The 17,869-nt window shown below is 32.7% G+C and overlaps 1 protein-coding gene across 1 annotated transcript in view; it reads right to left on the reverse strand.

The window, feature by feature from the left end:
• Positions 1–8,529: 8,529 nt before the first annotated feature.
• Positions 8,530–17,869, reverse strand: part of LOC136987177 (aromatic amino acid aminotransferase DDB_G0287711) — a 49,426-nt gene continuing 40,086 nt past the window's right edge. The window contains 8 exon segments of the mRNA XM_067284866.1: positions 8,530–9,785; positions 9,877–9,980; positions 12,906–12,980; positions 15,091–15,205; positions 15,324–15,446; positions 15,512–15,641; positions 15,720–16,184; positions 16,257–16,408. Of these exon segments, the coding sequence (XP_067140967.1) occupies positions 9,623–9,785; positions 9,877–9,980; positions 12,906–12,980; positions 15,091–15,205; positions 15,324–15,446; positions 15,512–15,641; positions 15,720–16,184; positions 16,257–16,408 (1,327 nt within the window). The 3' untranslated portion in view covers positions 8,530–9,622.

The following is a 17,869-nucleotide window of genomic DNA, read 5'->3' on the forward strand; positions in this document are numbered from 1 at the left end:
CGGAGGTTTTAAAGAGTTCTCCCCATCTCTTGCTCTCTGATTGGTCAGTTTCTTGTATCCGGGTAGATAACAGACCATTTGGGGCCACGAAGGGTCAAATCCGACACCACGTCTTTTTTCAATCAAGGGAGTTGATTGAACTTTGAAACGCCTGCTCATATTTACTTATTGTTTACAACTGAATTCTTGTAAGTCTGAAAAACAATAGCGAGGTCGAGACCGAAGTTTTCAACGCGAAAATGTGTACGTCGGACGTTCGGCACCGCTTTCCTGTAAGCCTAGAAGTTTGACAATGGTGTTTAGAAAGTCGGCGGAATCGTGCTCGACATTCCAAACTTCAATTTGATAGAAATATTTTTAATATTTTGTCTGAAGGAAAATAGAGTAAGTTTTATTTTGATATGTTAAAATTTATAAATTACTAAAAAATTTGACAAAACTGGAGAAGTAACCAATAGAAAGAAGCGGTATACCTTGCATAACTCCAGCAATATTTTATTTTCGTACCATTTATGTTTTCAGGCTTTGATTATAATATGTATTTATTTGTCTTACATCCTTGTATTTGAATTGTACAAATGTTCTATTGATTTAAACAGTTCTTCACATTATTTCATTGCATTTAAATGAAAAACAGAACATTCAAAAAACATTAAGTTTGATGTTCCAACCGAAGACGACCTACGGAAGTAGGTCGAAATGTTTTTGGTTAATTAAATCTATTGCTGGAGTTACGCAAGGTGTGAATCTTCTTTTGTTCATAAATTACTAATGTATTAATGTATAAGGACTCTGTGATCACTCCTCTAAAGTGTTCTAGAGTTCTGGGAAGATGTGTCCGAGGCAAATCCAGAGGGATGTCCCCTCCCCCGTCGTCCCTCTGGATTTGCCCTCGTCCTCCCAAGATATTTCATTCTAACACGAGCTTAAAAATATTTTTATATTAAAAAATAATGATAATAAAAATGTAACAAAATTGAAATATATTATTTTATATTTATGTAGTTATTTAAAATATCAATAAATGAAACTATTAAAGCATTAAAACTTTATATATCTGTATTATTATTTAGTACAGTGTGATCTTAAATTCCTAACAGTAATATCTGTAAGTTTGTTCTAGGACCTCGTGGAAGAAAATTTCCTTATTCGGCTAATTTTACATCCGAAGATGTAAAAAAATAACCAGAAACTACTCTAACACTTGTACTACCAATTTTTTTTTGTTACACTAAATATCATAGGGTAGATGTTTATCACAATAATATAAAAGGATTTCTTGAATATGCGGTTTTAATTTCTATACCAAATGAATGCACGAGGTGTCGTGTAACTTATTTTTTTATTATAAATATTTTTCTATATATTCATGTATATTACATGAATATATAATTTCCTCATCTTTCTCGTGCCAGAATTGTCCCGTTTATTCTGGAAATTGTTAGTTTTCCGTGTCGAGAGGACACTTTTGCGTGTTTTTGCCGTATTCCCGAGAATACCGAATGTAAAGCATGTTTATTTAGAACGACTTCTCCCTGCCTGTTGACTTACAGCAGTGAACAAATTGGCCACATTTTGATCCTTCCAGTAATACTGGATTTCTTGGTATTGGTGTTTGACTTTGTGTTCTGCTTCAGTGACTTTTCCGAAGTTCCAAGTGAAATAACCTTCTCTTAAAGTTTTTTACTCAAATTTAAGTTCTCATGAATTCATATAATAAAAACTTTTAGAGCACTGATGCTGTTAATATTGAAAAGATGGACTGCTGGCCATTGTCTTGTCGTTGCCTTTGTTAAGAAAGTTTATTAACCTGTTCATTGTATTCAGCGCCATAACTAGCCTTTTATGCACCTGGTGCGAGCATCTGTAACTATGCCCCAAAACTTAGTCCAGGTTATTTCTGCACCCCCCAGGATCTACGTCATGTGCCTGGGCACTGCTGAGACCCCCGAAGGCCGCGAAGTTCGACTTGAGCAACGTCGAGTAAGAATGGCTTTGTCGAGTGCTGCACAACGTCAAGCTCAACTCGAAGCTCCTCTCAATTCTTCAATCTCTACTTTCTCATAAAAAATATTTTGTCGCTGTAACTAGCCTTTTATGCGCCCAGTGTGAGCATCTGTAACTACGCCCCAAAACTTAGTCCAGGTCATTTCTGCACCCCCAGGGTCTACGCCCTGTGCCTGGGCACCGCCCTAGTTATGGCACTGATTGTATTAATGCTGGATTTTATAGCATTGTAGTCAATCATCATCAGTGGCTTAGCATTTCTTTTTTATGTTTCAACCTCTGCTGATTGCTGCTATGCATAAACCACCATAGTGTTTTTTTTAACTTATTTGGACAGTATGACACCACAGTTGCCAGGTCTGGAAGTACAGTACAAATACTAAAGATAACTTTTTTCACCTTTTACTTCTGTTTCTACTTTGGGCAATTCAGGTTTATTTCTTCTGATTGTACCTGGCAGTGTTAATTGAAACCGATCCAATATTTTTGTTAGTTTTAAGCTTGCGAAAAGTTCACACGTTACATTATAACCAGTTTTCTCTAAGGTTTCTAGCATAAATCTTTCTCCTTGGTCGACTTCTCTTGGTAAATTTTTGACATTTCCCACGTATACTCTAAAGATGTAAATGTAATGGTTTGTGCTATCACGAAGAACCCAAATTTTTATACCATAGTTTCCAGGTTTTTGGTTTGTACTTCTTGAAGGAACATCTTCCGCAAAATATGCTCAATTCTTTATCTACAGTAACATTCTGATTTGGAATAAAACATGAAAGATTAGTGATGTAGGATTCAAAAGAGATCTTTGTAGGAGCCAGTTGTTTTTTTTTGTTGCTTGATGTCTTGCCGAGACATCAGATCAAAAACAGCACGAAATCTGAGAAAACCTATTTCTGGCCATTGTTTTATTCAAGTGACGACGTATGTTGGATTTGTTCGGGAGCTGAAAGACGAGCTTGTTATTAGTGCCGGGTGGAAGGCCTACGGTGATCTTAAAGTACTAGTTTTGGATGAATAGAAGACAGTTCTATTGAGTATAAGATTGTGGAAATGCCTAGGATAGTGTATTCCAGGGCTGGGCAATCATTGACAACAAATAACATCTGAGAAAGTAAAGATTGTTACGAGCAGTGCCGCAGCCTGCTTCTGGCGGAACTGCCCCGAGGACGCCTTCGTTTTACCCTAGATCGAGAAAACTCCGAGCTCGAGCTCGGATTAAAAAAAAAATAAGACGAACGATTCTACGATGCAGATTTCTGTACTGTTATCGTGAAATAATAATCAGAACACTTCTTTGTTGTTTTTAAAGATCTTAATAACTAAAATGTCTTAGGTTTTTTAGGTTTCATCAGAGGTATTAATTTACATCTGATATGGAGAAAAATCTCACATGGTCTTTAAATAATCATAAAATATATCCATAAGTGTAATGAATGCAATTATTTAACTTAATTTTAATTACTTCACTTTCAACATGTGTATCTTGGCTGAAGATAAAAAATTAAATAAGCAATTTACTTGATTTCAAACATACTTTAATACGAAAATGATCAGTTTAAAATTTCATTCATTTACATATATATTTGCATTTTAACATTCGTTTTGAAGGTTCAAATAAAACAATATTTTTTTGAATACCGGGCTGCGCATACATTAGGTTACAAATCATTTCAGTTTTCAAAGAATGTCTGCGCAATGCTTACACAAATGTAGCTGACTAAATATTCGCTCAACAGATGAATTGGGAGCTGGTAATATCAATAAACTCAACAATTTTTCAAGATTTTGGAACGAGAGGTTGCGGCAGACTTTTTCATCGCGAAAACGTGAACGTCGGATGTTTAGCACCGCCTTCCCGTAAGCCTAGAAGTTTAACAATGGTGTTTGGAATGTCAGTGTAATCGTGCTCGACGTTCCAAACGCCATTGTCAAACTTCTAGGCTTACGGGAAGGCGGTGCTAAACATCCGACATTCAAGTTTTTGCGATGAAAACGTCTGCCGCGACCTCTCTAAACTCTCCGGCAGCATTTTTTAAATTAAATATTTCTGACCAGTAGGATCTGACAGTATGACTTTTTGACCCCAAGTCAAGTAGAGCTTGTTTACTCCATTCATTGTCTACAACTTTTAAAATGTTGAGATTGATTTACTTTTTAAACAAAGGCTCAAAGGCCTCACTATTAAATTTTGCACATTTTCAGGTTTAATCAAAAGCAGATATGAAAAAAATGTCATTACTGAAATCAAATCGGGCATAGACTTGGGACCTTGAAACGTCGACAAATGCAAAAAAAGTTCTGGTGGTTTTTTTTCTGTATGTATGGATGGATGTTAGTGTGTGGGGGGGGCACGATTTTGTTCACCCTCTTTGAAGCTTAACTCACGTGCTTTTTGTTAAACATTTCTGAAATTTTGCAAGTAGGTTTGTGTATTGGGGGATTGATGCTATTAAATTTTGGTGATTAAAAGTCGAGGGGTAGGAAGATAGAGTCGCGCGTATCTCCAGTACGGTCAGAATGACAATTTTACTCGTTATTAGCATTTACAATATTTTATAAAACTCATCCCTACCCTTAAAATTAAGTTTTTTGCCATTTTATAATACAGTGGACCTTCGTTATAGCGCTGCTCACTATACTGCGCACTCGGTTATAGCGCGGACAATGTTTGCGACGCGATGAGCTCAAACACGTTTATACAAGTCCGTGCGGCGTTAGTGAGTAGTGCATTTTATTGTTACTGCGTATTGAGTAATTGTGTATGTATTGAGTTTCTGCATGTATTTTGAAGAGTGTTTAATTATTGTATGCATGATGAGTAAAAGAAAAACTTGACATTATTGCTAAAGGAAAGAGGTAAACCGCGTTACATCATGCGCGCTCGGTATAACGCGGGTGTTGTTTTCTGCCCGACATGCGCTTTATATCGGGGGTCCACTGTATTTAAAAACTTTTTACTTTTTTAACTAAAATATGATAACAGATGGCACCACCAAAATTTTAAATGTTGCCAGGAAAGTTAAGCAACTTGTTGCTGGTTTATTTAAAATGTCGCACTACATTCCCTTCACTTGTATCCAAATATTTTTTTTTATGGTGTCTTTATCTAAAATTTCTCTAAAAAGTTGTACTAAAATTTATGATAATCAAAAATGGATATAACTTTTGATGCATAAAATTTTGGTGTGAAATGGCCTTTGTAGAGAAATTTAGAAATCAAACGGATATTCGTCGAAGTGTCCGTCTTATAAGAAATTTCCTTTTAATTAAAATATAAAGTATTTTTCATACTCCACGTTTTACCAATACTAAAATTCGAGATTGGAGTCGGAATAATTTTACCGACTCGACTTTGCGTCGTGGAGTTGGGTTTAGTTGCAAAAAAGAAATATGGTAGTGGTTACTACCATATTTTTTGTTGCAGAAAATCAATGTCATCAGATGAGAATTACTACACCAGTTTGTATTGTACGTAAAGATGGCAAACAGGAAAGAAGCAAGTCTGAAGTGACTTGTCTCCAGCAAACCGGCATGCTTCTGTTCTGTAGAAAATCTTGTAAAACAAAGGAAGTGGTGGTCTCTGGAGATTGCTTTCTTCTCCTGAAAGCCATTTAACTGCAATGTTGTACTGAATTGAATGCTTTGCAGATGTTGAAGTGATCCTTGCTGCAAAGGCTTTTTCACCTGGACAATGAGATGGACTTTATTCAGGAGGCCTCCAAGGTAAAAAAAAAAAGAAATTGAATTGAAAAATGTTATTTTTTGGTTGCTATTTTGGTTAATGTTTTAAAAAATGCACTCCTTGATCTTAATTTTGTACGAAATAAAGAGCTGTTATATTTAGATATTGTAGAAATGGTATTAGAACCTGATGTGTTGATAGTTTTGTGGATATTGGGGAAGGAAACATAGTGTGTCTATGGAGAACTTGTGGGCAAAATTTTTTGCTGAAATGGTTAGCTTGTTTTCAGCTGGCTGTTGTACAGGGTAAGGATGTAATGTTGGGAATAGCCTTTGGATTGGAGTTGCATAAAATGCTCTAGAGTTTGTGCTTTAATCTGGAAGTGAGGTCTGAAAGGGCCAATATTTTGATTTTGTCCTATGTTCGCCTCATCTGACGTGGTTGCCTAAGGTAGTGGGTTGGGAGGCCAATATTAAGGATTAAAATTTGTTGATGTCAGAAGATCAGCAATATGACAATATAATTCATATTTTACTCCGGTTGAAGATTTTTGGCAATTAACTACTTGGGTTGGCTAATTGTTGATGCATATCAGTAAGAAACGATTTCGGCGGAGATGATCGGCCTAACGACTATAATGAGGCTTCCGCCCGTGCTATGGGTACAGTGTATAAAGATGATATTGAAGCTGGGGATATTATAAGAAATGAAATATACTTACTGTTTTCCTATGCAAAAAACAGAAAATGACAGTATGGTGTCTCCTACCACATTTTATTCACGCACATTCTACAATGCCGGGTAGCACTCCCTGGCACAGAGGCAAGACAGGAAACTTTATTGCCCAGTTCTAGCTAATTACTTATTCATTTCATATTATAACAAACTTTAACTGTTAATCAGGCTTGAATTAAGATATCATAAGAGGCCTACAGATTGCGAGAGTTGATTTTCTCCAGTTTGGGTCTGATGCCTATGGAATTTCATTGGATTATTTTGACGGGCATAGTTGAGAAGACAAGTGGGAGTTTACATTAAGCCATTGTTGAATAAAGAGTTATTTGAGAGTTTGGAGTGGCATTACCATTCCACTCTCCAAGACTCAAATAGGTACTTTAACCAGAAATCACTGTCATCCACCAACTGTGGTGCCACATGCATAACATTATGTTAGATCTTGAGTAATTAATTTCCCTTAGTATTTGCATTATAGTCTTTATAGTTCATAAAAATCTATGTACAATGCTTGATGTGTTGTTTGCTTTCGCGTTTTGGGTACAAGTTTCTGAATTATTCGAAATTTTATCCGAAAGATGCCGGTCCTATCAAGTTTGGATACTCGAGTTTTCGCTACATATTTTGTTTTGTATTGTATAATTAATTATTAAAAATTATCAAACTTTTGAAAAAAATTCAAGAAAAATTTCAAATTTTTATTCCATATAATCAGATGGGAAAAAAACAATAATACATCATGTGCATTACATATATTTTTCTAAAATATTACAATCGAAACAAAAATTATTTTTCACATTCACGAGATCAATCATTCCATGACTAGATAAAAAGCAATCAACTTAAAAAATAAATTTCTAAATAGTAATTTCTAAATTATGGTCCTTAACTAGTGTTTATCTTTGCAATTAACTACAGTTTGTCCGTAAGACGATTCTCGTACCCGGGCGGAAGTGTGCTATATATATAGTGACTCGAATGGCGATTCGCTGGACGAGAATCGTCGCATTATAGTACGTAACGCACCTAAAGGAACTGGAAAAAAATTTTTAAAAAATCCCTGATTTATTAGAATACTAGTGAGAAAACTACAACAATCAAAGCATATTTTTATTAATACTTTCTTTTTAAAACTTGCATCCGAAACTGAAAAGACAGTTAATGCATACTGTTTACTACCATGCAGAATATTTGTAATTACAAATCGTGAATGATCCCATTTGTCATTGGAGTATTCAAAACACCGTTAGAAAATATCTTACATGCAAAGTAAATTTTTCGTGTCTATTTACAGTCGTATTATCAACGATTCTCGTTTTAGAGCAAAAGCTTTGCTTTTAGAACAATCACTTACTATTTGTTTTTTTTTTTTAATTTTTATTTAAATGAAATTTACTAACTCCTAATTTTGATTAGTGTCAGATGAACAAATTATTTTTTGAGCAGGTCAATGGAAAATATTTTGATTTACTATTATGCTTTACTTTAAAAGTTTCGAACAAAAAAGTTATTAATAAATTATGCAATTTTTTTTTATACTGCTAGTCAATAAATTGTCTCAAATAATAAAGTACAAAACACTTCTTGCCCTCTGCATGTTGCGTAGCTTCACCGAACAGAAGGAACCGTGGATATAAAATCACGACAATACCGATCAAGTTTAACTCGAAATTACGGTTAGCGTCGACACGATACCTCGGTTATAAAACTACCGACCAGATTTTGACGTGCATATCGTCATTGGGAGAATTAGCAACAAACATTATAAATGTATCCGTTGCCAGTTGCTTTGGGAAGCAGTTCTTAAAAATTTTACAAAAATTCAAATTTTAAAAAAGAGAATCCACCTATACACACTGGGGTAAAAGCACCGAATCCTCTCGAAACCTTTGAACCGGTGCGGTATGCTCAAATTTCGTAAGCGAACGTTTTCGGCTCCCTCGCTGGGTCCTTTCGCAAGCTATGTTCTCTTTGTCGAAGATTATCCACTTTGGATAATCTTCGACAAAGAGAACGGACCCAGTGAGGGAGCCGAAAATGTTCGCTTATGAAATTTGAGCATACCGCACCGGTTAAAAGATTTCGAGAGGATTCGGTGGTTTAAAAAAGAGATTATTACGTTTATATTTGCGAACTCGGCGTGGTATTAATTTCTTTTAATTCCGAAACAAGTCGAAAATTACAAACGCTTATGCAAAAATTATGCATAATTTATAAGTAGACTATATTCAAAACTTTTAAACAAATTAGTTAGAATTGCAAATTGATTTTTCAATTAAATTAATTCTTAAACATCGAATCATCTTCGAGACCTTTGCGGTTCGGTGTTCAAGAATCGAAGGATATTTCTGTATCAAGTAAAACCGAAATTCGATTTCTCAAATGTATTCCTTAACAATCGGAGTTAGGTACCTAGTCGTAAGGCAAAATATTCTTATTGAAATTCATTATTTTGTAAAGTAAAAAAAAGTCAAAACTAAAAATTTCAAAATAAAAATAATTAACAAAATAACTATTTTATAAATACTAATTTTGAAAATTTCAAATATTATATATAATATAGATCCTTTTTTAACAAACATTTTTACTTACAATACTGTTGAATTTTTGAAAGAGTAAAGACGTGAATTTACATTTCTCTACGTTTTTCGATTGTCTTGCGATGTTTTGGAAAACTGCTTCTTGGCATACTACTACGCTAACTTGTTCGATTCTCAATTAGCTAAGTAAACTTAAAACATTTCAAAAATTTAAATATGTTTGATAAGAGAATTATAGTAAATTGTAATGAAACTGATAGCCGCATTAAAAAATAAATGATCATCCCAAATTCAGTAGTAATTGCTAGTTAACCTTAACCCTCAATAACAATTTAAAGAATACAAATTACAGCATTTAATGCAGTCTACTGTTTTTTTTTAAATTAAGAATTGCTTCTTTGTCAGAGTTTACGACACTAGTTTGATAATGCAGACAAATCTGTAATTCGGAAGATTCGGATAATTTGAAAACTTTGCAGCGTAAAATTATTTGAGATAATGCATTTTTAGATGGGAATATTTTTAAACAAAAAAAATGTATCACTACACATCAGAATGTTACATTTTGTTTGTGAAAGATGATAATTTGTTTTTGATGTTCTATCACAATATTTTCAATTACTATACAATGCAACAAAAACAAAATTTTCTCTCTATATTACTCCACGTATTTTTTCCAGAATGATTCTTTTTCATTTGTTTTCTGTATAAATTCTCGGATAGCCATACAAAGTTCGCTGATGGCGGCCAGCAGTACGTCTTCTGGATAAAAACTAATGGAAATCCTTATAAAATTCTTGAAGTTGTTCACAATACTAAATCTATAAGACGTTAAATTTTACTGAAAATCGTACTATGAAAGAACTAAAAAAAAGTCTTCAAAATTGAATATGATAAATTAACTGTACTCACTTTTCACCGGACATAAAACTTAATTTGTATTCTTTCTCCGCAAATAGTTTAAAATGAATTGCATTCACTGATGCAGGTAGTTCTATCCATAGAAAGTATCCACCCTAAGGGAGAATTTATGTTAAGTTAAATATATGACAGAACAATAACAAACATAAGACAGCATAGATAGACAGATACAGGTTTACATACAGCACGGCTCAAAAAGGAACCTACCATATTTAATGCATCGTTACAACTGAAAAATGAGGCACGTGAATCTTACTCAAATAGCTTTGAATGATATTTATACAACAATATATCCAGTGTGTTTGTTCTCAACTTAAATTGGAATAAAATTAATCAACACATAGTGAAATAATTTCTCTTGAAATAGCAGATTTCATATTTGATATAAAACAATATCTTCTGAAATCTTTGAGGTTAGTTTGATACATATTACCCTCACGATATTGCAACAAAGAAATCTCAAGGATTCAGATCTGAAGAGTATGTAGACCAAACAATTCTCTTTCATCATGCTTTCCATGATGTAAAAATCATTGAAATTACAGGCAAGCTCATTGAATACATTATGCAAGATTATGGAAATGACCTCTAGTACTATTGTGAGAAAGGGGTAATGTTGCACTGAGATGAGGACGACTGAACGACTTCAGTCATCAAGTTGTCACAATGTGAAGCTGATTAGTTGTCATCTGAAGTAATCCTAATACCTAATTCACCCGGATGACTTCAGTCGTCGGGTGATTAGGTAAAACTTGTTTTTGCCAAAATAGTCTGTAGCCTCAAGTGTGCAGAAGCTCTGACAGTTTACAAACGAATTGTTTGGGATTTTTCTGATTAAGACAAATCCTATGCAAATCAAGTGTTAACAAGACATAGGAGAAAAGAATATGAATTTCACATTGAAAACCTTGGAGCCTTCTGAGCAAATAGACTATGGTCAGACAAGAACACATCTAACCAAGAACTAGAGATGAGGCAGTACCTGGCCAACCAACAAGAACTTCAATCAGACATCATCAAACTGTATGGGACATGGAACTTAATGGGAAACTGTAGCATCAGGTATTTGGAAGGTCCCTATGTAACACACACTCCGCAAGCCGATAACTAAGTAATCATGTAGGTAACTGAGTTTTAATAAAGGATCTTTTGTTTTTTTCCCTGTTAACCTGTGGAGCATCATCTCTTCCATTCATAATCATGCATTTTTCAAAGCTATCACATCAGCACGTTAAGGAAAATTAACACGAGGAAATGTGGACTGGTCACTGCTTGAGCCGATATTAGTCACGAGACATAGTCAAGAATTCAGATGTGGAAATTTCACAGGTGTAATAAAGCTTTTATGAAAATTAAAATTTGGCAGGGATGCAAATATTTTCAATACACAAAATTTCCATAAATTGTTGCACACTGGTGCACAAAATAGTAAAACAATTTATGAATGAATTAATTTTCCAAACTCCATAATAATTATTAAGTCATACAATAACTAAATAGGTCTATCATATAATTTTCCATGCAACGCTAAGCTGATAAATTAATGTAAAAACTTTTTTAATTAAAAGAATGCTTTAATTTAGGCATGTATCATCATCATAGGATAACATATTAACATATATAATTATAAAGTTGATGTGACTAATGGATATAAAATTGCAATTATCATCCATGCCACAAATTATTTATACCATCCAGAACCTATAACTGGTGCATAATACAGGTTTCAGATAGTATAGATTTCACCCCGGTGCTGAAATCGGAGGATTTTTCTGTTTTCCACAAATTACAGTAGAGTGTTGTTTATCCAAAAGCCGGTCGACTGAAACGTCAGTTATCCAAAAGAGTTCCGGTCGGACTGTGTCGTGCTAAATCGAACATTTTTGATACTAAATTAAGTATAATTTTTTTGTTTTTATATTTTTCGATATATTTATTTTGTTTGTACAAAATAAAGAAATAATTTTTAACGATACAACAGCCTCGATTATTATTATAAAAATTTTTGCTAGGCTTAGAATCGACGAAAATTCAACACGGAGCGATACGCAACGGAGAAAAATTTCAACATGGGATAGGTTAATATATTTTTTCATACGTAATCGGTTATCCAAACGACCCCAGTCTCCAATTGATTTGGATAAACAACGCTCTACTGTATTTACTTTTAGCTGAGATGGTACTTAACAGATTTTTTGGTATCCAAAGAGAAAATTTCTTTACAATGAGAATGGGTGTGCAATTTTTTTCTGAAAATTTTTTACTTTTTGATTGCCTTTTCATCATTATTTGTTACTTTTTGAAAATGCATTCCTACTTTTATGACGTCTTAAAACTTATTACAATTCAATGCTAATATTTTTTTTATTTTATATCTTTGAAAAAACATGAAAAATAAAGGAAAATAATTCTTATAAAATTATGACGATAAAACTTTTATTTAGCTATTTAATTGAGACAATTCCGAAAAAGATTTTAAATATAGTCTGAGTTGCAAATTTTCCATGTGGGGAATGAGCGAATAATTTAAATTTTTCTCATTTTAATTCAAGCCGACATTAAATTTCATCCGTTAAATAGTATCAAGAGTTTTAGAAAAAAAAATGGGTTATCTTTTCCTGTTCTTTTAAAAACTGTTTCAATTTTGGTTTATTATAAAAATCAAAACCACAGTTCGGTAATCAAGCACAACTCGGTCTTACTGAAAGCATATTGTCGTGTAAGCAAGCAGCAATGTAACAAATGAGTAAACTGCTTGGAAAGTTTTTTTTTACTTTGTTTAAAAGAGAGATTGGAAAGCGCACAGTTTCTCTGCATTTTGGCAAATTTTCCCAATTAATGTCTCCAGGCTTAGCTGAGATACTACAATGTGGTAATATTTTTTATACTGCAAAGTTTCCCAGGACTGATTTCCCCAAACCTCATTTGAACAATTGAACATATTCTGCATTCCTGAAATTTGGTAGTTATGTTTTGGACCGTGTGTATTTGTTTATTCACACATTTAAACTTGTACTCACTTTGGCTGGAGAGACTAGATGACAACCAGAAGGAAGCTCATTCTTCAAAACTGTGCTTGCTGTGACCATTCGTGCCTGAAATCATAGAAACATACAAAAAATATATCCATAATGTATCAATCATTTGAATATAGAAATCATTTTGAGAATTTAGGATGTTTTCAAATTCCCAATTCTGCTACAGAAGTCAACTCTTCAAGTTGCTAGTTTTTAACTGTAATTCAGACGAGAAAGAATAAAAAAAAATTCATCAGATTTTTAAATATAAGTATAGCATTGGTATAAATGAACAATCTGAAATCTGAACGTCTAGAAATGAATGAATTGCTGATAAAAGAAAAAAGGAAATTATATTTTAAATGACTTTGTATATTATAATATTAGAAAGAAACATTCTGATGTTTTAAAATGCATTTACTATGTAATTTAATAATCAGATTTCAAATGATTCAACAAATTTCTAAACTAATCTAACTATATTTTGTATTAAAAATGAATTCCTATCTAGACTGCAGAAAATTCATCAGATAAATAAATACTGGTAATCGCACTGTTCTGTATTAAAGCCAAGTTCATACTGTCATACAAAGAAATGAAATGAATCAAAGCAAATTATTGTTTGCTTTATACCAAGTGACACGTGGTCGAATGGTTGAAAAGATTTTGAACATTAGTTATGAAAAGTTGATAGGTCAAACAAATAGAAGTTTGGCAAAAGATGAGATATTTCAACTCCTAACGAACTGGTCAAACAGTTGTCAAAAGGGGATTAACTGGCAGTTCACATTTAACTCATACTAGTTCATTTGTCAAAGTGAACCTAATTTTACACTCATAACAGTTGATTTGACATATGACACACATTCACATTCAAATACAAAACAATTTATGTTATCTCAGATATCTAGTAAAAAGATTGTGAAGAACATACAGGAAAACAAAATGGGGGAAAAAAACCTAAAAACTCGTTTCGAAAAATTGTTTCTGTATTTCCGCAGATTGTCCAGCATGTCGGTCTATCCGGGGAGACTACAAAATCAGATATTTCTGTATGCTAAAAACCAGCACGCTGGTTTAAGTGAGGTCGTACGTCCTATCTAGAGGACATAGGAAAAAAAACGAACAAGTTTTTATTCTATAACTGTGAAACTGTTGGCATTACATCAAAAACTACCAGTCAATCCAAAAAATATGGTAAATAATAATAATAATAAACCTCAATAAGTTTAAAAAGCTTCAATTTTTCCCAAAAATAATGTTTGGATATTGATTAAGATTTTAGCTTACCTTTTTACTTTGTATTTTCAGCATATACTGTACATAGTATCTGATGTAATTGGTATCACGTTATCACAAAGATTATGAAGTTCTAAAATTTTATAAGAAATTTAACAATATATATATGATGAAATCACACATGTAATAAGCAAAATTTCTAACTTAATCTTTCTTTTTAGGTATTATTTAATGTTCTGTTAACATTCTCTGTCTTATGTAAGATTATATTTTATAATATATGAAAAATATATAGAATTTATATATCATACTTTTAGTTTAATTTTGAAAAATTCTTGTTTCAATGTATTATTACAGTGTGTGTAAAATGAAAATGAAAGAAAACATACATCAAAAAGGAAAAAAATTGCACTCCAATGTTTCTCGGCGGACATCTGGTATGTAAGATACAGCTAAGTATTATACTTCATTTCAAGCTGCCTTTATCCCTTATAACATCACCTCAGGGTACTTATTTTGTTCTTAATGAGTGGATAACAATGGATCCAGGAATCAATTACATTGTAAGAGTGGGAGTATATTAAATGAAAAAAATTACAGCAATTTTATTATTTAATAATAATACTGTTGAATTTTCTGCAAATACATGCTATAAGAAAGAACGAGTTCCATTTCAGTTTATAAAATTTTCAATTTATACATACCAAAATTCTCTATTTTAGCTTTTGGAATTTAAATACATGTAATTATATTTGGAAAAAATCATTTAAAAAAAATTTATATACTTAATAAATAGTAGAGTGTCAATAATTCAATAAAAACAAAATACAAATGATCATTTAAAAATTCTTTTGCAAAACGTTAACTGATTTTATAAACGTTGCGCAATTTAAAACTGAATGACTGACATTCTACTATATCGCAAGCAAGATTACTGAAATGAACACACCTGATATATTTTCCGAACAGAATTAACGTGTTCGCTTAATAAGCCCAAAGTGATTACGCTGCACATGATGCCAGCTGTATAGGTATTAATTCCACCTCCGCTAGCAAACACTCCTCTAAAACATAAAATAAACTATACAATACAATAGAAAAATTTTCAATTATTGGCTTTTTTTACTTGAAATTCCAAAAGCTAAATTTTTATGTAAGTTTGGTGGGACCAGGGTTACGTACTTTTTCTGCATGGTGTAAACTAACCATTCTGGCACTTCCAACCATCCCAATCTAAGTCCCGGTCCAAATATCTTTGAAAACGATCCACTAGAAATCACGTTGCCTTGATAGTCGGGATCGTCCCTTTAATGAACGGATTTTATAATTTCTATCAAGAAACGGCACTTTGGATACAGAAGAAAGCTTACATATTATCGTAAGAAAATAATCTTTTTGGTGCAACGTCTTTATCATCATAATGTAAGAGATGATACACTTCGTCGGCAAAGACCAGGACAGAGAATTCTCTGGCTAGTTTTATTATCTGCTCACATCTCTCTGCAATAAATTTCATAAACAAATTATTACATAAAATTTTTCAAACATTAAACGAAAACTGGAAAAAAAAAATCTTACCCGGATGCAAGGTGCTTCCAGTGGGATTATGGTAACTTGGTATAAGATATATTAATGCCGAGAGCGGTAAATTCTTCTTACTCCAGTTAATTTTTCTTGTCTTATCCGATTTGTAGGGACTTCCACCAGGAAGCTGTGAGGTAGGAATGGTAGATTGAGATAAACATGATTCTAAAAGGGGTGGTGACTGACTTAGAGGACTGCATAACCGAAGTGCATCTGTTTGTGGAATGCGAGTTAGTAACACATCATCTCTATCACCGTTAGATTCCAAAACACATTTAGTCCGATTATCCGATTCTTTCTGACCAGTGGAATGTTCTTCTGTATGTAGAGTCTTCCATTCAGAATCTGAAATATCTGATTGGACATTACTCGAAGATTGATAACCATTTGACTTTGACACGTATTTTTCTAATTTCTCTCTCAAATCTTCGATCACAATTCCATCTTTATCAGTTTGGACTAGAGGCAAAATAAATGAACTTTGTCATCGGTCGTTCTAACCGTCGGAAAATTTTAAATTAAATTATTTACCTGGAATAATGTTCATACTGAAATCCTGAAATAGCTCGAGTGCCAAGTAGTAAGTGGGATCTTCCACAAACACACACATTCCCGGTCGAAACAGTAAACTTACTGTCATCCATAATCCTGACGTTGATCCCCCAGTCTGATATAGCTGTTTACTGAAAGATTTGCAACTTTCAGAGAAAATGTTTTTATAGTTAACTAGTCTAAAACCATTACAGGAAAGACTAAATTTTACAGAAATAAATCTAGCAAGTCTTAAAATCAACCTGATAACAATAAAGTCAAATGATATTATTCTAGAAGACAAACAGTTTTCTTTTTATTTAGTAAATGCTTTCACAATTCCTCCATTGCACACAATGGGTAGGAATAAAATCATACATTTGGCTAAAATGCATTTTGCGTTTATGACAATATAACCCCTCTTCAGTTAGCGATGTTATTTTTTACAAATATACTGTATATTGGTTTACAATATTTAAATTTTTTTAAAATTTCTTGACTGTAAGAGCTTTATCATTTATTATTATTATTATATCAAGTCTAAATTAGATTCTTTAGTATGCATTTTGTTTGCCGCTTCGTGAGGATGTTATTAGGTCCGATTCGCAATGACACTCATACCCGAAAGGCCCAACCTTATAATACTAGCAACATGTAATAATAGATGATAAAATTAAGCTCTTATTATCCAGCCAACATCAGCTGCTGTTGTAATAATGCGAGATCTGTTATATCAGTGTCTGTAACATTGAGTTTTTACTGTATTTTATTAAAAATGAAAAAAAAATGATTCAAAAAGATTTTTTGAATTTGTTTAGTCTAGTTTTTAGTTTAAATTTCTGTTGATCTTATGTCTATATATGAAGTCGATAACACTGAATCCAAAAATGACAGAAGACTGACTAATTTATGAATCAATCATTAATATTTTAACCATGAAAACAGGAGAAAAATTCAAGTTATAAAGTACAAAACAAAAACAGTTACAGATAGAACAATTCTTGTTTCAAAAGTAAAAATGAAGACTGTCAAGAAGTACGACTACTCATTTTTATCTTCTGAGAAAACAAATTGCCATCTTAACTGATAAATTGTCTGTTTTCAAGAATGGCACGTCATCTCTCAATGATTATTTAAAATTCTAATTTTACTACAATCACAAACAGAATGTCAATCATCATCTTAACCATTTGGAAATAACATTCTGCAATACATCATTTGTTCTGACATTGTGTATGCTAAACAGAAATAAGCAGGATATTGAGAAAATTTTCTTGAACTGGTCACACACTTCACCTCATTGTGGTTAATTCTTGGGGATTTCAAATGCCAGAATTGGAAACGAATGTGATTCTAATTATAACGGGAATAATCGGGTGATTTATAATATAAGAAGTCGTCACAATACAGGAATCAACAAGAAAGGAAAATTACTAATTAAATTTGCTAAAAGTTATGATTTTTTTATTTTGAATGGCCGTATGATAGAGGATTATCCAGGTAGACATACTTACCGTATTTACTTGCGTAGAGGACAAGGTGTGACTTTAAAGATCAAAATAAAGAAAATTAGATTTATTAATACAATTCTAATTTTATTTCATTTAATAACA

This window comes from Centruroides vittatus, unplaced genomic scaffold (genome assembly GCF_030686945.1).
Source record: "Centruroides vittatus isolate TY-2023 unplaced genomic scaffold, ASM3068694v2 scaffold_1478, whole genome shotgun sequence".
Classification (NCBI taxonomy): Eukaryota; Metazoa; Arthropoda; class Arachnida; order Scorpiones; family Buthidae; genus Centruroides; species Centruroides vittatus.